A 17,313-nucleotide genomic window follows, 5' to 3' on the forward strand; every position below is an offset into this window, starting at 1 on the left:
GTCATATAAGAAATGAAAAAATCGGCACACCAATTCAGGCTCCCAAGTTTCTTTACTTTTAATCAGGTAACGTTTCGGGCCGCAGCCCTTCCTCATACCTAGGTCTGAGACCTAGGTCTGAGGAAGGGCTGTCTGAGACCTAGGTCTGAGGAAGGGCTGCGGCCCGAAACGTTACCTGATTACAAGTAAAGAAACTTGGGAGCCTGAATTGGTGTGCCGACCACCTGAAATTAACCTAGAGAAAACATTAGATAATAGATAATAACTGGCACATCTGCTGGATGGTATACAGGTGAAGGAGTCAGACCAACAGTGGATAATAAGGCAATATAAAAAAATAGAAGTCTTTATAAAGCTCCCAGTCAAGGCTGTATTATAGGTTAACGTTATAGCTGTATTATAGATTAACGTTTCAACACATCAGAGTCTCCATCAGAATCAGAATCATTCTGATGACAACTCTGTGTCGAAACGTTAACCTACAGCCTTGACTGGTGGGAGCTTTACAAAGTTACAGTGTGCAGACTTCTATTTTTTATATATGACCTCCTGGAACCCCCTCAAGGACCCCGGGGGCGTGTCGGTGCCCTGATCCCACTTTGACAGTGCTTCACACAGCTCCTCCGACCTCCTATAGTCCTATGCAGTGACTGCACAGGGAGGGATAAGTTCCCCTCTAATGCAAAGAGAAATAACTGATGAAGTGGAAGAACATGTAGGCTAGCAGTGTGTGTTGGTGACGGTGTGCTATTTTACAAAGCTGTTATAACTTCATGCAGGTTTTTATGTATTCAGCTTTAATTTGGTATTCATTTTCTTTGCATTGTGAGGTCTCTCTCATATGATGTTTGTACTTTTGTATCTTTTTCTACTGTCTGAATATATGATGCGATTATGTGTCTATTTGTACTGTATATCTGTTTTTTGAGCACTGAAACAAATTCCAATCAACTCTGTTGACATGGCAATAAAGTATTGAATCTTGAATCTTAATTTCCTGTTAATTAAAATATGATTATTAATGGCAATAAAGGTTTAAAGAAATATATATAAAAAATGTAATAACTTCATGCACTACCAATCAGATGTTGAAATGCCATAGATTGATTCTGCTTTACTGAGCAAGCCAGGTTGTTTTATTTTACATGTAGCTATAGGCCTATTTATTGGTAATTGGTGTGGTGGTGATCATTATGTCAATCAATCTACATCGGTAGAGGACACGTACATTATTGTATATCATTTGTTTTAAAATGAAATGTAGCCTACGTGTTTCCCCCCGTGTAAAAGCAACGAGCTCAACGACAACATGGAATCAATCAATGTCCTGCATCGCATGTACTCCACCTGCTGCCTGTTGTTGTAGGCAGTATAGGCTACAGTAGCCTGCATAAAACAACATGCCTTATCTATTGTTAGGCGATATTTTTTTTTTTTTTTTTTTATACTTTAAGTTATATAAGGTCTAGCCTGCACTAGATACTGAAATATGTTATGTAAAACAACCGCTATTAACCGATAAACACCTTCTGTCGGCCTATTGTGTAGAATGTATTGTGTCATTTTACCTACCTTAATTGTAAATTATGGACTAAAGCAGTTCAACACGTAGGACCTCGATCTATGGTCCAACCACGAGAGACAAACGATGGCGTTTGCATCCGTTTTGTTTTAGTGAAAAGCTTTGTCCGATCCTTCTCACGGTTTGTAGGTCGCGGATATTGAATCTTTGGAGTAGGCTAAATGCAGCATTCTTTTATTTTTTAAAGCAAGTCAGGAACAAACATAAACATTCCGATTATAAATTCCTTAATCTAAGAAGTCCGATTGTAATAAAATTCACCTGCTGGGGCTCTGGTCGAGTTAGACCATGCAGGGCTACGAGTAGGCTATGTCATAAATAATCTTAAATAAATTATAAATTAAGACTGTAGTATTACAACATCACCACCTGAGGGCAGACTTGGTTTATGTAATTCACTCCCATTGTTGTCTCTTTAATGTCTAAATAAAATACGTTTTTTTGTGTGTCTGTCAATATAAAAGTATAATAGTAGGCTAGTAATAATAATAATAAACTTTATTTAGAGCACCTTTCATGACATGAAAATCAATGCAGAACAAATAAATCAAAGAAAATAAAAAACATAAAACATCAAAATCCAAGCAAAATCAAAAAGCACAAGACAACATTAAAAGAAAAAGTAAATTAATGTAAAAAGGCAGCAAAAAAGGAAAAACGGTGAGTACATGCATGGATAGCAAGTTGCAACTGTGTTTTAAAGATTCCTACAGAGGCTGCCTGCATGCAATTGCTGTGGGAGTTTATTCCAGGCTGTTGGCCCGTAGAAGCGAAAGCTGCTTCACCGTATTATTTTAGTAGGCTAGTAGCAGCAGTAGCCTAGAGCCCCCTGTAACACCCAGCGTTGCAATAATACAACATATTTTAATTAATTAATTAATTAATTAAAAAAAAATGCTGTTATTTTTTTCACCTAAACGTCATCATAGATGTTCATTGCAAAGCCATTGGTCATGATATTTGCATATAAATACCCCCCACAGGCTGAAATTCACACAAATTAAAAATCTCTGTACTACCTTTGATTTTTTTTAACCTATGACCTTTGACCTTTAACCCTGATAAAAGTAAGTAAAATAACTGTAATATATGTTTTTTTGTGATCATTAGAATATCTAGAACATGTTTTATTTATTATTGTGAAAGATATCCCCCATATGTAAATTATTAATTTATTATTATTATTTTAATAATTATTATAAATGTACATACAATTTATAATAATTTTTTTTTTTAATTTTTTTTTTTCATCTGATAATTCCTAGTAGTAAAAAGTAATAGTAAGGTTGAAATCTCTTTTTTAATCTGGGTGTTGCCAATTCAGTTATATATATATATTTTTTTGTTAGATAGAAATTTTATATATATATCCCGTGATCACCCAATATATATTCATTTAATTACTGAAATGTCAATGACTTATATCCTTAACTGCTATATCCAGTGCAGTGGTGGACAAAGTATAGGCTACTCCTGGTGAAATATTACCAGTTGGTATTACCAGTGTTGGTCTGTAAATAACTAGCTATTCAGTTTTTAAGTTCTATTTAAAGCATATTCCTAATTAACCTTTATGCAAGATATGACAGTCTGGTCATCATGACAAATGGCCGTCTGTATTGAAAACACTCAAGCTACGTTATGCATTTAATGTGGTTATAATATAATATAATAATCTTAAGAATACTACAAATAATGTTATTATTATTGTGATTATTATTATGATTATCATCATCATGATGATTTTTATTTGTATTATTATCATCATCATGATAGTATCGATTCATATTTGTATTTAGCCTATATTATTATTATTATTTTATATTACACACACACACTGACACTGCCTGTGAAAGTCACGTGACGGAGCGGGGCCAGGGGTGTCGTTAATGAAACGCACCCCCAGTGCACAGCAGAGGAAACAGGAATGCAAACTGTCCACATAGCAATATATCTGCTAATAATAATAACAATATCCACTGTTCTTCTCCACCGTTTTGATGCTTAAACCGCGAAAACGGCAGATACCAAAGACTGCATTTCCCACAACACAGCGTGGAATGACTATTGTTTTTTGTCGGACTCGGTATGTTTCTTTTTTTCCCTTTTTTTAATATATACTAGCCTAGCTTTATAGCATAGCTTGCTCTCTTCCCCCCCTATGTCTTCCCCTCTCCTGTCTGCATGTAGTTGTTGTTATGGGTCTGCTCGGCTTGTTATGAACTACAATTCCTCCACGGTCTATGCTGCACGCTCCTGCTCAGCTCATTTAAAACGGCCATTCCATTCATAGAAACAAAGTTAAAAAGTGGCAGGATAGCGGATGTAGCTACTACCCAGCTAGCCTTGGCTGCCAGTGGCTGGCCTGACTGGACACAGACATAAGGGAGATTTTTTGCCCCAAGCTTTGCTTTATAGACATTATCATTCTCTCATTTCATTATAACCTAATAATAACACAAGTTTAGATCTGTAGCAGCAATACTATTTTAACAGGTTATAATGACTTGATCATACTAGATATTCTAAAGTATAAAAACTAACTGTATCATCGTCAAGTATGTAAAGTTTTATCATTTTGTTGAATTTTAGAGAACCGTTGTTTAGTATGTAATGTATGCATATGAGGGGGGAGTTCTTCCCAGGCAAAAGTACTCTATGCTTTGGTCAGGGCTGGTTTGGTTTCCTTCCTCCCTTCCTTCCTCTCTTCCTTCCTGTCTGTTTGTGAGAAATAACACAGTTCTATTCTTCTAACCTAGGAGTCCATGATCAGTATGGAGTCCTCCATGAGCATGCTGCCACAGACGGCAGACAACTCCTATAAAAGTGAGTAATATATATATGTTCTGTTGTATCGGTTATGTATCGGTCATTACAGAGGCTGTGTCTACCTACCTTAAGTTGTTGTTACTGAACATAACTGCTGATTCTGCCTACCTGTCTTCCTGATAACGGTTGTGAAGTGCATTCTCCCTTTGCCATACAAACGACCCATTTTATTATTATACATATTTATATTATATATTATTTAATATGTTTCAGGCTCCTTGCTTCATCAATATTGTTTTTGTGACAGAGGAAGACCGTTGATTAATTACTATTGAATTACTAATCAATTAAGACACCCAGCTGCTATGAATGAGTTAATCTTGATTGTTAGGTGCTGATATTAAAGTGCTGTGTGTTTTACAGTGACAGAGGAGGATGTGAAAAGGCTCATTGAGTTCCGGGCGTCCAATGAAGCTCTTTTCACAGGCAAGAGGAACTCTGCCAAGATCGCCTGGAAGTATGTATAGAATGTAGCCGTTAAAACGAACGTCCCTCTGTTAATAATTGTCTTGTTTTCTGATAAAATGATGTAACAATCATTCAACAGGCAGATTAGAGTAGATTAGATTGGTGTTAGGAAACCTATTGTGGCCTCCTGTTGTCTGTGTTTCCAGCACCATTCTCAAAGGCTTGGGTCTTCAGGGCAAATTGACGGCCGATCAGATTGCCAAGAAATGGGACAACTTGCGGACCAAATACAAGGTACCGTATTTGGATGTTTTAAAACGTGTGTGAATTGAAGGTATATGATGACAATTCTATGTGTAATTCTATGTGTAATGCCGCCTTAAGTATTTCCGTGTCAATGTTCTAGTCAGACATGCCTTGTTGTGATGTGGTTAACGATGTCTCACTGGCAGGCTCGGTCAAACCAAACTGCACTAGAAATCACCTCCATTTGTTTTAATATATATTATACTATTCCTTCTATTCTTCTCTGTTGTGCAGCTGACAGCCACGTTACCCGTGTTAAATATGTACTAGTCTCGCGTGGCCAGACTGTTGCCTCCCCCAATTTTCGAATGCTTCCGTCATACAGTCTGGAGCACAGAAGCAATGATCATGTGCTAGCGATAAAGCGGATGTGAAGCCTCCTCCCCACTTCTGCTTCGTCTTTACAGTCGTGCAAATATACGGTGCCTATACTGCCTAATATACGGTAAATAAAAAAAAATCTAAGCATACATAGCTTGCTGCTACACAGTGCCTGTGTGGTTTCCTGTCCTGGTAGTAAACGACAAACAGATGCCAGTTTCCGTGTTCGTATTCCGGGAGGTGTAGTTCCAGACCATATAGCATTCGGAGATTGGGAAATAGTCATCTACTACCTACTGTATGTACAATGTCGCCTGTAGGATCTGAAGCAGCCATATCATAACCACGAGTCTGGAGGCTCCTCGGACTCGTGGCCATGGTTTTCCATCATGGACGAGGCCATGCAGGGTCGTCTGTACAACAGTAGCCTCGTGTTGAATCCCGACGCCGTCAACAACCTCAGCAACGCCCTAGCTGCCGCCTGTCACCACGCCAATGGTCAGTCGGCCAGCAGCGAGAGCGCGGAGAACGCCGACATCCTGGAGTTTCTGATCAAGACCGAAATGGAGGACACGGTCGCAGCGGAGGCCGCAGGGGACAGCCGGAGGGCTGCGGGCAACGCTCCTGGGCAGGGTGTTCCCATGGGCTGGAGGCGGATCTCGGAGTGCACCTATAAAAGTATGTGTAAGTAAAGTATCCTGGTAGCCAAACTTTTGATTCCAGCTGGTAAATAAAATACTCTATTTTCCACTTTGACAGATAATTAGCTGTCATTCAAGTGTCCTAATAATATGATGGATTTTCCGTCTTGTTAGTAACTTATATATGGGCTGTAATATACTATTACAGCCCAACTATAGTTTATAATACTGTAAACATGTATTACATTGTACGCACATAATGCCATTACTGTGTTTCTAACAGTGACAGAGCCAGAGACGGAGAGGATGATTAAATTACGAGCCGCCAATGAAGCGCTGTTTACTGGGAGGAAACACTCTGCGAAGCCTGCCTGGAGGTACGCAATAATCCCTAATCCTAAACAAATCTAATCCTAACACTTGCTATATAATCCTAATTTGAACACAAACACCCTTCTTGCTATCTAATCCTCCTAATTGAAATCAATTAGGAGGATTATCAATAATTCCATCACTTTACTATCTAATCCTAAATCCAATTTTCTGTTATCTAATCCCAATGTAATGCTGCATTCTCACGGAACACTGCATGTTGCTTTATTCTTGCTACAAACTAAGTAGCACTCAAAGTAGTATATGTGGGACAACTCGCATAGTTCACATTTGAAGAAGAACCCAAAAACTTGCCAGAGCATCATGTTCGTTCCCTTCCGATCTCTGTATGATACTTAATCTGGCAATAAAGATTTGTTTTTGTGGCATGATTTGAACATTTTTCAACTCGAGCTACTACAACGTAGCCCAGCGCCAGGAGTTGTGGCTTTCTATTGGCTTTTCATTCATTCTTGTCGCCTGAAAATGTTTGTGTTCGGTTTGAGTGCTCCATTACACTCCAATCTCTATCTTAATCCTAACCCCAACACTGTTATTAAATGCTAACGCTTATTCTAAACCTAAATACCTACACTATATAAAACCATATAACAGTCTGTCCAGCCTGTCTGGATGTAAACAGACAACAGGGGATCGAGTTAGGGCTTAAAGGACAACTTTAATTTTTTTCAACCAAGGTTCATGTTTTAGGTTGTTATTAGAGAAACTAAGAGGTGAGTGTTAATTTTATTTCATTTGCTGCTTTCTTTCGTTTTAGGGATTGTAGCTGTTTTTGACAGGGGGGCGGGGGCATTCGAGCATGGGGCTAAATATGTATTTTTTTACCAAATTTTATGGCCATTTATTTTTTTATTACTTACTATAGTCCTACTAGACCCCAAGAAATTACATCTGGCCACAAAAGATCACAGGATCCATTGAATGTGTCAAACTGGCATATTGAGCCTATGACACACAGTGTGGCTTCCCCCCAGTAGGCTACCTTCACATTCATTAGATCTAGTGATCTTCTGTGGCCAGATGTAATTTTCTGGGGTCTATATAGTAAACAATAAAAAAAGAAATCGCTATAACATTTTGTAAAAAAATACATATTTAGCCCCATGCTCGAATGCCCCCGCCCCCCTGTCAAAAACAGCTAATATTCCTAAAACGAAAGAAAGCAGCAAATGAAAAAGAAATGAACACTCATCTTTTACTTTCTCTAATAACAACCTAAAACATGAACCTTGGTTGAAAAAAACTAAAGTTGTGTCTTGTTTAGGCATACATCAGCACATGGACTGAACGAGGGACCTGAAGCGAGGATATACCATGCATCTATGGCGGCCCAGTAATGTCTGTAATGTGGTGTCTGTTTCAGAGCGATACTCTATGAACTGGGCCTGCAAGGGAAAGTGACCACAGAACAGCTGGCTAAGAAATGGGACAACCTGAAGAGGAGGTATAAGGTATCAGATAAGATAATCCCTGAGTGGAAACAGCCATTTTTACTCTGTAAGTAGGCAGGAGTAATATAAGAAATGTTATGCCTGGGAGTAAAGTTATTTTCAACAATAACGACTTACATGACGACATTGGAAACGGTTTTGCTTTCTAGCCTAACCATGACTCATAGTACGGTACTGTGAATTTCTGATGTATCATGCAGGTGTTCAGAAGGGGGGGGGGAGTACTGAGTTATATGGCATTAACCCATTTTGGGCGGGAAGCCGGGAACCCCTTTTGGTGTTAGCATTATGTTATGCTTTAGCTATTGAAAAATAGCAGATCTACAAGCTCATAGCGCGCCACCGACTGCCATAGAAACATAGCTTTTTCAGAAAACTGTCAGGATGTAGAAGACATTTTTTTAATCTGATCTCAGGTCAAAATGGGATGGGTTAATACATGTATCATGTACAACGTTACCAGCTGTGCTTCCTGTGTTGTCCAGGAGTTGAAGTTTCCGTCTCGCGGGTCAGCAGAGTCCAGCCCGTCCTCGTGGCCGTGGTACTACAGAATGAACGACGCCATGGAGGGCCGCTTCGCCACGTCCGCCCCCCTCCTCACCCCCATCGTCGAGGACGGAGACGAAGAGTTCGAACCCTCGTCGTCGTCCTCCCCGCCGCCCGCCCCGCCCAGGAAACGAGCGCGGCGGCGGTCGTCCGCGGGCCGCGGTGGAAGCAGCGGCATGGCGGAGTTCCTGACGGAGTCGGAGATCGACCTCCTCGTGGACAACGAGGACAAGAACGGGTCGTCCGCCCTCGGGGAGCTGCACAGGATGGCTGACGGCTACACGTACAAACGTAAAGACTTCCTCTGTGTCTTCACTGTTAGTGCACCGGTTCCCAGACATTTGATCAAATATTTGTTTCCGACATTTTCTTTTGATTCGTATTATTTCAAAACATTTTCAAAAAACATTCCAGAAAAAAGCTAACATTTTCATGAATTAATTATTTCACGTGTGTGATTTGTGAATTTTCACCCATCGCGATCAACATATTACCGTTTCAGCCGTTATATGATAACGGTTGCAAGCTACAAAAATAATTATATGTACGGAATTGCCACTCCGTGTTATTTCACCGTGTTTGGGTGAGATCGGGTTGAACTGTCATAAACTAAACCCTAAGGTCCAAAATAAAGCAAAATGCAAACCAGTCTATGCCGTGAATGTGGTGAGTTAGTCTCCTCTTACCACCCTTTTAACTCTTTCACACAGTTTGTCCTTTAAAAGAAAGTCTTAATCCAAGAAATCCAATAATCCACGATAGAAAGGTTCACTCCAGTGGTCGTGGTATCCAATAAGAAACTAGCAAGACTTGGGGAAATAATCCTCTTGTTCCAAAAGTAGCCTCTCTCTCTGCCAGAGCCACACGCTCCAGGTGCCACAAACATTGTGAGTGCCAATCATTCAGTCACAGATAGGTAGCCTGATGGGTGAGTCTTGGGCGGTTTCCAATTCACTGCTAGACTCACAGCAATAACGTGCACCACAGCCATATCATGAACATGAAACAGAACTCAATAGCTTCTTATAGAACATACTGTAGATCAGCAGATTAATCCATTTAGGCCTGACCTCAAAATTAAAAAAAAATATTCTAAATCCTCCAGTTTTCTGAAATAAATATTTTCACGATTTTTCAAAAATAGCAGACGACAAGCTGTAGCTATGAGCTTGTAGATCTGCTATTTTTCAATAGCTAAATTATAACATAATGTTTAAAACACCAAAAGGGGTTCCCGCCCAAAATGGGTTAATAGAAAATAAGAAAGTGCATCATAATTGAACCCAAAATACATAGAAACACATGTGACTCTGGGCACAGATTACAATATATACTATATTATATTATTTAGTATATTTTATATATATGTATTATATATAGTAGTATACTACCAGACAGACATAGATAAAGTCTTCACAATTATAAGTGCGTGTATATTCAGCCATATATATAATGACTTTGTTTATTATATTAGAGATGCAAAATGCACACTGTTTATCATTATAAGCCCTTAGGCGTCTTACTGGTTATAATAACCTCCTTCGTATTATTCATTACATGAAAACGTTTGAAGTTATATCATGGTCTTTGTTGTTACTATAGTAACAGAGGAGGACACCAGGACTCTGATTGAGCTCAGAGCAGCTAACGAGTCTCTGTTCACCGGCCGGAGAAACACGGCCAAGCCTGCCTGGAGGTAAGACGTGTGTCTGTTGCTAAGACATCCGCTCAAGTGGTCTCTCCACTGTCACTCAGTACAAGAACCAACGTGTGTGTGTGTGTGTGTGTGTGTGTGCGTGTGCGTGCGTGCGTGCGTGCGTGCGTGTGTGTGTGTGTGTGTGTGCGTGTGTGTGCGTGCGTGCGTGCGTGCGTGTGTGTGCGTGTGTGCGTGCGTGTTCGCGCGTGTGTGTGCGTGTGCGCGTGTAGGGGTATAGTGAAGCAGATGGGACTGACAGGGAAGATCACACCTGACCAGGTGGCTAAGAAATGGGACAATCTGAAGACCAAGTACAAGGTAGAAAATCCCTTCAATTTATGAAATATATTGATTATCACCAGTAGCTGCTGTGTGTCCCAATCAATCCCAGTTCAGGCCAGTTGAAGGATGCAAAGGACGGCATATATATTAAGAGATGTATTACTCGCATTATACCAACCACATTTTTCATTTTGTGTGCATATTGTATAGGGGTGTCAAAAAAAATCGATTCGAATTAGAATCGCGATTCCGTTATGAACGATTCAAAATCGAGTTTTCACTACATGGTGTTTGTGTGTGATATGAAATGTAAGCTCACCCTAATCACAGTAAACATCATGTATGAAATCCTATGCATTGAATCGAGAATCATTTTTAATAGAAAATCGCTTTTGAATAAAATAAAATAAACGTTTTTGGATTGAGAATCGAGTTGAATCTGAATTTTGAATCGAATCGTGACCCCAAGAATCGGAATCGAATCGAATCGTGGGACACCCAAAGATTTTCAGCCCTAATTGTATGCTTACACAGTGTGCACAGTGTATGCTTGTAGGCGCAAACTGAAAGACGTGGAATGGCAACGGTTCCTGCTGTTATATCTGTATCTAATCTAGGACTTAAAGTTCCCTCCTCGAGGGATGGAGAACCAGACCAACCCAGCGTCGTGGCCGTGGTTCCAGCTGATGAGCGACGCCATGGAGGGTCGCCTGGCGGGGAAGGCGCCCCGGGTGACGCCCATCTGGACCAACGAGGAGGAGAACGTCTTCGGCTCGTCGTCCCCGACCTCCGGCGGCGACCGGGACTGCCTGCTGGTCGAGAGGAGCAGCATGTCTGAGCTGGAGGAGAGTCTGGGGGACACGGAGGCCGACGGCGTCGTCACCTTCATCGACGCCAGCGGGGAGGAGTGTTCCACGCCTACCGACTGCTCCTACAAAAGTAAGAACCAATGTTGTAGATTAAATAATCTTCCAAAGATGAAGGAATGACAAAGTGAAGTGTTGAGAATTTATTAAGAAGATTCAGCAGAGTAACAACATACAGAGAGTGAGGAACAGGCCTCCTTGCCTGTTCCAGCAGCCCCTCCGGGCGCAAGCCTCCTCAACCCCATTCTCAGACAGTCCTTATATTCTTGTCTTAACAGAGATGCAAATACTAACTGTCCATATACGGATCTGTGCTAAACATAAGGGCGACACAAATAAGTATACCTTTGCTGACAGCGTGGAGGGGTCAAGTCAGCTGTTAGATTGACAGCTGCATGAATTAGACTGAGCACATTGGTGAGCAAAGAGACTTAATGGAAGGAAGATAAATACACAATAATGCATATATTTGGACTGTAGTTGGCATTCTAAAATTCCCATTACACCAATCACATGATTCTACTTCTACAACGGTACAAAGAGCCAATGACGTTCTTCTCCCAGAACAGTGGTTTTCAATCTTTTTCATATCAAGGCCCATTATTTGTTCTGCATTTGAGCGACGGACCACCATTTGATGAGATGATACCTCTCAGACCCAAAACTAAAGAATATTCTGTTGTCGTGGATAAGATTTTGTCCACAATTCCATGCTGTGTTGATGTTGGTACCATTAGGAGAGATACCAGGCAAATGTTGATCAAAAATAACAATTCTTCTACATTCTCTAATTGTGTAGACTTCTTGTAAATTAAGTAATGCAGATGTTTAACAATAATGTAAAGATCTATAAGGGTCCATTTGGTTACATCTCTCCATCATTTAGCTGGGGACCACCTAGAACCCCCTTAAGGACCACTGGTGGTCCCCGGACCACTGGTTGAGAACCACTGTCTTAGAAAAGTAGTCTCGTGTAGCCAGGTGATCAGAGATCTCCGCCTATTGATAAGCATTGGGAAATTTAAATTCACCACTGAATTAGCCTGGCTAATAAGCCAGACTCAAATCACACCGCCGGCAGGCAATTTCTTTTTGCCAACGGCTGATTCGGTCTGGCTTATTAGCCAGGCTACCACTGAATGGGCCTGGACACGGGAGAGAGAGCCAGCGGTAACAATCCTACACCCACTGCTTTGACATCCAATCATGATATCATTCCATATGAAGGAACACCCTCAAGTCTTCACATCGGTTCTGTAATGCTGTTATTTTTCCACACAGTTTTAGCCATTCATAGAATTTAGTTGTCACCGAACGTATCAGAATTACAATTCTGCTCCTACGAGAGTAAGAACCAATAACATTCTGCTCTTAAAATAGTAACAACTAATGCCAGTCTACTTCTGCCACTAAGGACCAATCGCTTTATGCTCCGACCAGACAGTGGCCTTGTGGTTAAGAGTGTCCGCCCTCAGTTATGTGAGGGAAAACACTTGAACCTAACCCTATAACGGCAATATTTGGAGTGGTAAAGCCGGAGGAGGGACTATCTGTGCATCAAAAGAACGCCTTTGCCTTTGCCTCACTGTTGGCCCGTCGTCTCATATTGGTGAATTGGAAAGCAATAAACCCACCGTCATTCAAACAATGGATCAATGAAGGGGTGAGCGCATTAAAGTTAGAAACAATTAGATACTCTGTAGTTAGTAGCTGTAGTGAAATGAGTGCCGGTAGTTGCCGTGGTAGTTGTAATAAAATGACCAGCTGTGCTATTCATCAACGTTTTTGGCCGGGGACCCCCGGAAATGCTTTGGCAATGTCTCGGGACCCCCGCCCCGCCCCCTCCCGACCCCCAATATAAATTGACTGCTACAATAACCTTAAACCATTTTGGGCGGGAACCCCTTTTGGTGTTTTAAGCATTGTTATAATTTAGCTATTGAAAAATAGCAGATCTACAAGCTCATAGCGCGCCACCGAGTGGCGCGCTACGAGCTTGTAGGTCTGCTATTTTTGAAAAAAAGTGAAAATAAAATTTAAAAATAAATCTTTTTTTTTTTTTTTTTTTTTAAATAATTTGGGGACCCCCTAAAATAATTTGGCGACCCCCCGAGGGGTCGCGACCCACGGGTTGAGAACCCCTGTACTATTCTAAAAGTATTGTTGTCTGTGTGTTTCCATAGTGACGGATCAGGACACCAGGAGGTTGATCAAGCTTAGAGCTGCAAACGAAACTCTGTTCACAGGCAGAAGGAACGCCGCCAAGGCTGCCTGGAAGTAAGACTGTTTATCTGTTGGTCATTCTGTCTGTCTGCCTGTCTGTCGGTGTGTGGAGCTAAGGGAGCTGTCTGTCTGTCTGTCTGCCTGCAGGGCCATTCTGAAGGAGCTTGGGCTTTTGGGTAAAGTGTCAACATATCAAATGTCCAAGAAATGGGACAATCTCAAGAGAAGATATAAGGTAATACATAATCATAATAATGGCTATAAAAGAAAAAATATGGTCATCATTAGACATGATATCAGTAATAATGAACATAATAAATGTAGGATATGAAATGTGACCAAATTTCACTGAGGGACTGCCATTGGATTTTTTTGAATTTTCGTTTTTCCATGTCATATGAAAGCAGGGAATCATAGCTTCAAATTGACATATTGGTTGTTCAGTTTGACCCACCAGTTTTGGAGATACGGCTTATAGAGTAATGTCTTGCAGAGAAACAGTGAGTTGAGAAAACAGGCTTGAAATGTTCACTTCTGTGATCTCTAACATTACACCTAGCTACATGTTTAAGCATTTATTTCATATTCACATGTCGATTTCAGCTCTGACACTTATTTCAGACATGCTCTACTATGTGAAGAGTCTGCCTGTGCTATTAACTCATTTTGGAAAAAAATGGTGAAAAGCTGTAATTTGCGCGATGGCAGTCTGTCAAATCTGGTCACAAATATCCTCCATCAGGGATGGAGAACTGCATGAGTAGTAAATAGTGGTAGCATACAGTAGTACTACAGTTTACTAGTGGTTGTAACACTAGTCTCTGTGTGTAGGATTTGAAGTACCCTCCGGTGGGAATGGAGAACATGACGGACAGCGCTGCGTCCTGGCCCTGGTTCCACCTGATGAACGACGCCATGGAGGGCCGTCTCACGGCCGGCGGCCCCCTCCTCACCCCCATCACCGCCCAGGACGGGGACTCCGGCCACCCTGAGCCCGCCCCCAGGCACAGGTCGCGCCCCAGTTCCAACCAGGACCGGGTTTCGCACCAGCCCCACCCGACCTCCTCGTCCTCCGACTACGAGGGGTCGAATCCGTCGTACGCCGACGGCGGCGGCGGTGGCGGAGTGAACGAGTGCCAGCAGAGACAGGGAGGAGGAGGGCTGGAGGTGGAGGCGGACAGGGGGATGGAGATGGAGAGAGAGTGGGAGGTGTTGGAGAGGGAGAGGGCGGCGGTGGAGAGGGACAGGGCGGCGGTGCAGGCGGAGCGGCTGTGGTTGGAGAGGGAGAGGGCGGCGCTGGAGAGAGACAGAGCCATGTTGGAAGAGGAGAGAGCTTCCCTCGGCAGAGACAGAGAGATTCTGGAGAACCAGAGAGCCATGATCCTGAACTCTGTCGGACACACGGGTCACCTCACCAATCTGGGCATGTAGTAGTAGACCAAGACGCACTTAAGGGGGGGTGTTTATGTATTAATACAGAAGCCGTTCAGTACATGACTTGTGCCATCGGGCATACCAACGAACTGACATACGTACATGCGGTCAGTCGTGCTGAATGTGCAGAACTGAAATCCACGCCTCGGAGTTCTACCCGAGGACGTTTTTCCCTTAATCTATCTCAGTCTCTCGTAGCAACATGTGGCTGAGCTCACTCAGTGCAGCCTGACCGGTGTGGCCAGCGCTACAGTAACATTTCATAAACCAACCGTCTGAGGACGTTCTGGTCCCCCATCTAGTGATGAGGGAGGAGGAGTGGGTTGGTTGAACGGAGACGACGTGTGGGCATTATTTGTTCATCAGACGTCGGCTATGTTGCTGGCAAGGCAACCCCCCCGCCCCCCCACCTTAACCCATTTTGGACTGAGGTCGATAAAAAAAACGCTTCAAAATCCTAAATGTTTTCTGAAAAAAACGTTTCTATGTCAGTGGTGCTCAACCTTTTTCATGTCAAGGACCCCCAGAATTATCTCTATTGGGCCACGGATCCCCATCTCTAAATATGTAGTTCCAGGGACCCCCCCAGAAGCCAATATTTTAGTTAAAAATGTTCGCTCTGAAATATATATTCAAAGATTTAGGCCACATTTTCACGACTTTTCAAAAATAGCAGACCTACAAGCTATGAGCTTGTAGATCTGCTATTTTTCAATAGCTAAAGCATAACATAATGCTTACACCAAAAGGGGTTCCCGCCCAAAATGGGTTAATGAAGTTGTTTTCAGTTGAAGGTGACGTTTTGGGCATCCAAGTGGCTCACTTCATAAAGTTCATGCAAAATTAAATACTAAGGCTGTAGTCCCGCAGCTGGCCTGGGTTCGAATCCGACCTGAGGCTCTTTACTGCATGTCATCCCTCCCTCCCTCTCTTTCCCTCTTGGCTTTTCTCTCTATGCTCACGGTCTCTGTCAGCAATAAAGCAGACATGCCAAAAGATTAACCTTGAAGGTGAAGTTGCGACAGCTCTTTCTCTTAAATACATGGTGGAACATGTTAATACTTCCCCTTGAAACATTTCTCAGTTCAGAAACCCTAGCCTTTTTTGACTGACTGTTTACATTTTCGTAATGTAATTTATTTTGCAACTGCCTGTATTTTTCAGCTCTACCCAAACTGCACTGAGCTGTGTCACAAGCGAGTTTTGTGAAACGTTAGTCTCTCGAGACAGTGCTGTTTTTCCCTTTGCCAACGGGTTCCCAGATTGGTGAAACATTAACACTCCTAAAATTCACACACGACTCACTCACTCACTCACTCACTCACACTATTAAATCAAAGATGTGGCAGTAAGTGAGCAGGTGGACAGTTACTGTGTAAGTGCCTTGCTCAAGGACACATGGCTGCTGTGGGAACTGAACCCGAGGCCTTTGTGTTACTGGATGATCACTGTTTGTTTGGACGTGGACTTACCTGGCTCAGTGGTAATGCATCTCCGACCGGCTCCATCCAAATCAGTTGGACATCACTGAAGCTCATTTGGAGGAATAATAAGAGTTATCTATTTGTCAAATTTTGATAAAAGTATTTGTTGTTGAATTTGAACACGAAATATAATGTCGAAGCTTGTAAATATAGGGCAATATGTTTACATGGTTACAATTGGTTTTGTTCATAACACTTGCACTTGATTTGGCAGTTTTTGCCCTTCAACCTCTTCCCTTGAAGGCAGGATTTGTTAGCAAAAGGTGTGGTTTGGCTGCTAAAAGCTTGTAGCATAAAGACAATCATCGTCACATGTATTTTGTTATGTCCACCGTGTCAAAATCCCTTGCATGTGTAAACCCTGCTACACCAATAAAGAGATTCTATTTTGGTTTTAGATTGATAACAGGAGGAGGAAACGGGACACAGGATATCAACACTATGCAAAAGCTTAAACGCATTCATAAATAATGTTTTATCATATACTTTGACGACTCTCAACATGCAGTATTATGTAACATACAGTACATAGAATCTCTGGATATGTGGAGTACAAACAATTGTATTAGCATGGTCATGAAGCTATGGATATCTTCTTTCTCAAAGTGCACATACCGAACTTGTTTTTTTTGGTGATGTCGGACTGATTTGTGTAGACCAGGTCAGATATTGACATGGGCTGTAGAGCCTGTATATGTATATACAGTATGTATAAATCCTATGATCATATGTTTGACTGACTGTTTACTTTGTTCCCTACGGAGAAACACACACATGTCTTAATTAATGGATGCCTTAATAACTGCCATTCTCTTACTGCGAGCAGCAGGAGCCTAGCTGTTGTGTTTTAA

General features: G+C 41.7%; 1 protein-coding gene across 2 annotated transcripts; it reads left to right on the plus strand.

Annotated features, from left to right (window-relative positions):
- The first annotated feature begins 3,510 nt into the window (after window positions 1–3,510).
- On the plus strand, window positions 3,511–16,863 carry LOC306923647 (uncharacterized protein). Of its 2 annotated transcripts, none has more exons than XM_079501855.1 (14): window positions 3,511–3,668; window positions 4,342–4,408; window positions 4,775–4,868; window positions 5,026–5,113; window positions 5,767–6,130; window positions 6,371–6,464; window positions 7,844–7,931; window positions 8,417–8,768; window positions 10,080–10,173; window positions 10,404–10,491; window positions 11,073–11,394; window positions 13,505–13,598; window positions 13,692–13,779; window positions 14,376–16,863. In XM_079501855.1, the coding sequence occupies exons 2-14, from the start codon at window positions 4,348–4,350 to the stop codon at window positions 14,973–14,975; spliced, it is 2,427 nt and encodes an 808-aa protein (XP_079357981.1). In that variant the 5' UTR covers window positions 3,511–3,668; window positions 4,342–4,347; the 3' UTR covers window positions 14,976–16,863. The 2 variants fall into 2 exon arrangements, with proteins under 2 accessions (XP_079357981.1, XP_079357982.1); XM_079501856.1 differs by having other exon boundaries at window positions 5,767–6,124.
- Window positions 16,864–17,313: the final 450 nt, after the last annotated feature.

The sequence above is a fragment of the Electrona antarctica genome (genome assembly GCF_951216825.1).
Source record: "Electrona antarctica genome assembly, chromosome: 5".
NCBI classification, from domain to species: domain Eukaryota; kingdom Metazoa; phylum Chordata; class Actinopteri; order Myctophiformes; family Myctophidae; genus Electrona; species Electrona antarctica.

What these genes read in the sequence shown, in the direction of transcription:
- LOC306923647 (XM_079501855.1), top strand. Translation starts at nt 4,348, where the DNA reads ATGATCAGTATGGAGTCCTCCATGAGCATGCTGCCACAGACGGCAGAC. An exon ending in GGCAGACAACTCCTATAAAA is followed by an intron (nt 4,409 to 4,774) that starts GTGAGTAATATA and finishes TGTGTTTTACAG; the next exon opens with TGACAGAGGAGGATGTGAAA. An exon ending in GTGCACCTATAAAAGTATGT is followed by an intron (nt 6,131 to 6,370) that starts GTAAGTAAAGTA and finishes TGTTTCTAACAG; the next exon opens with TGACAGAGCCAGAGACGGAG.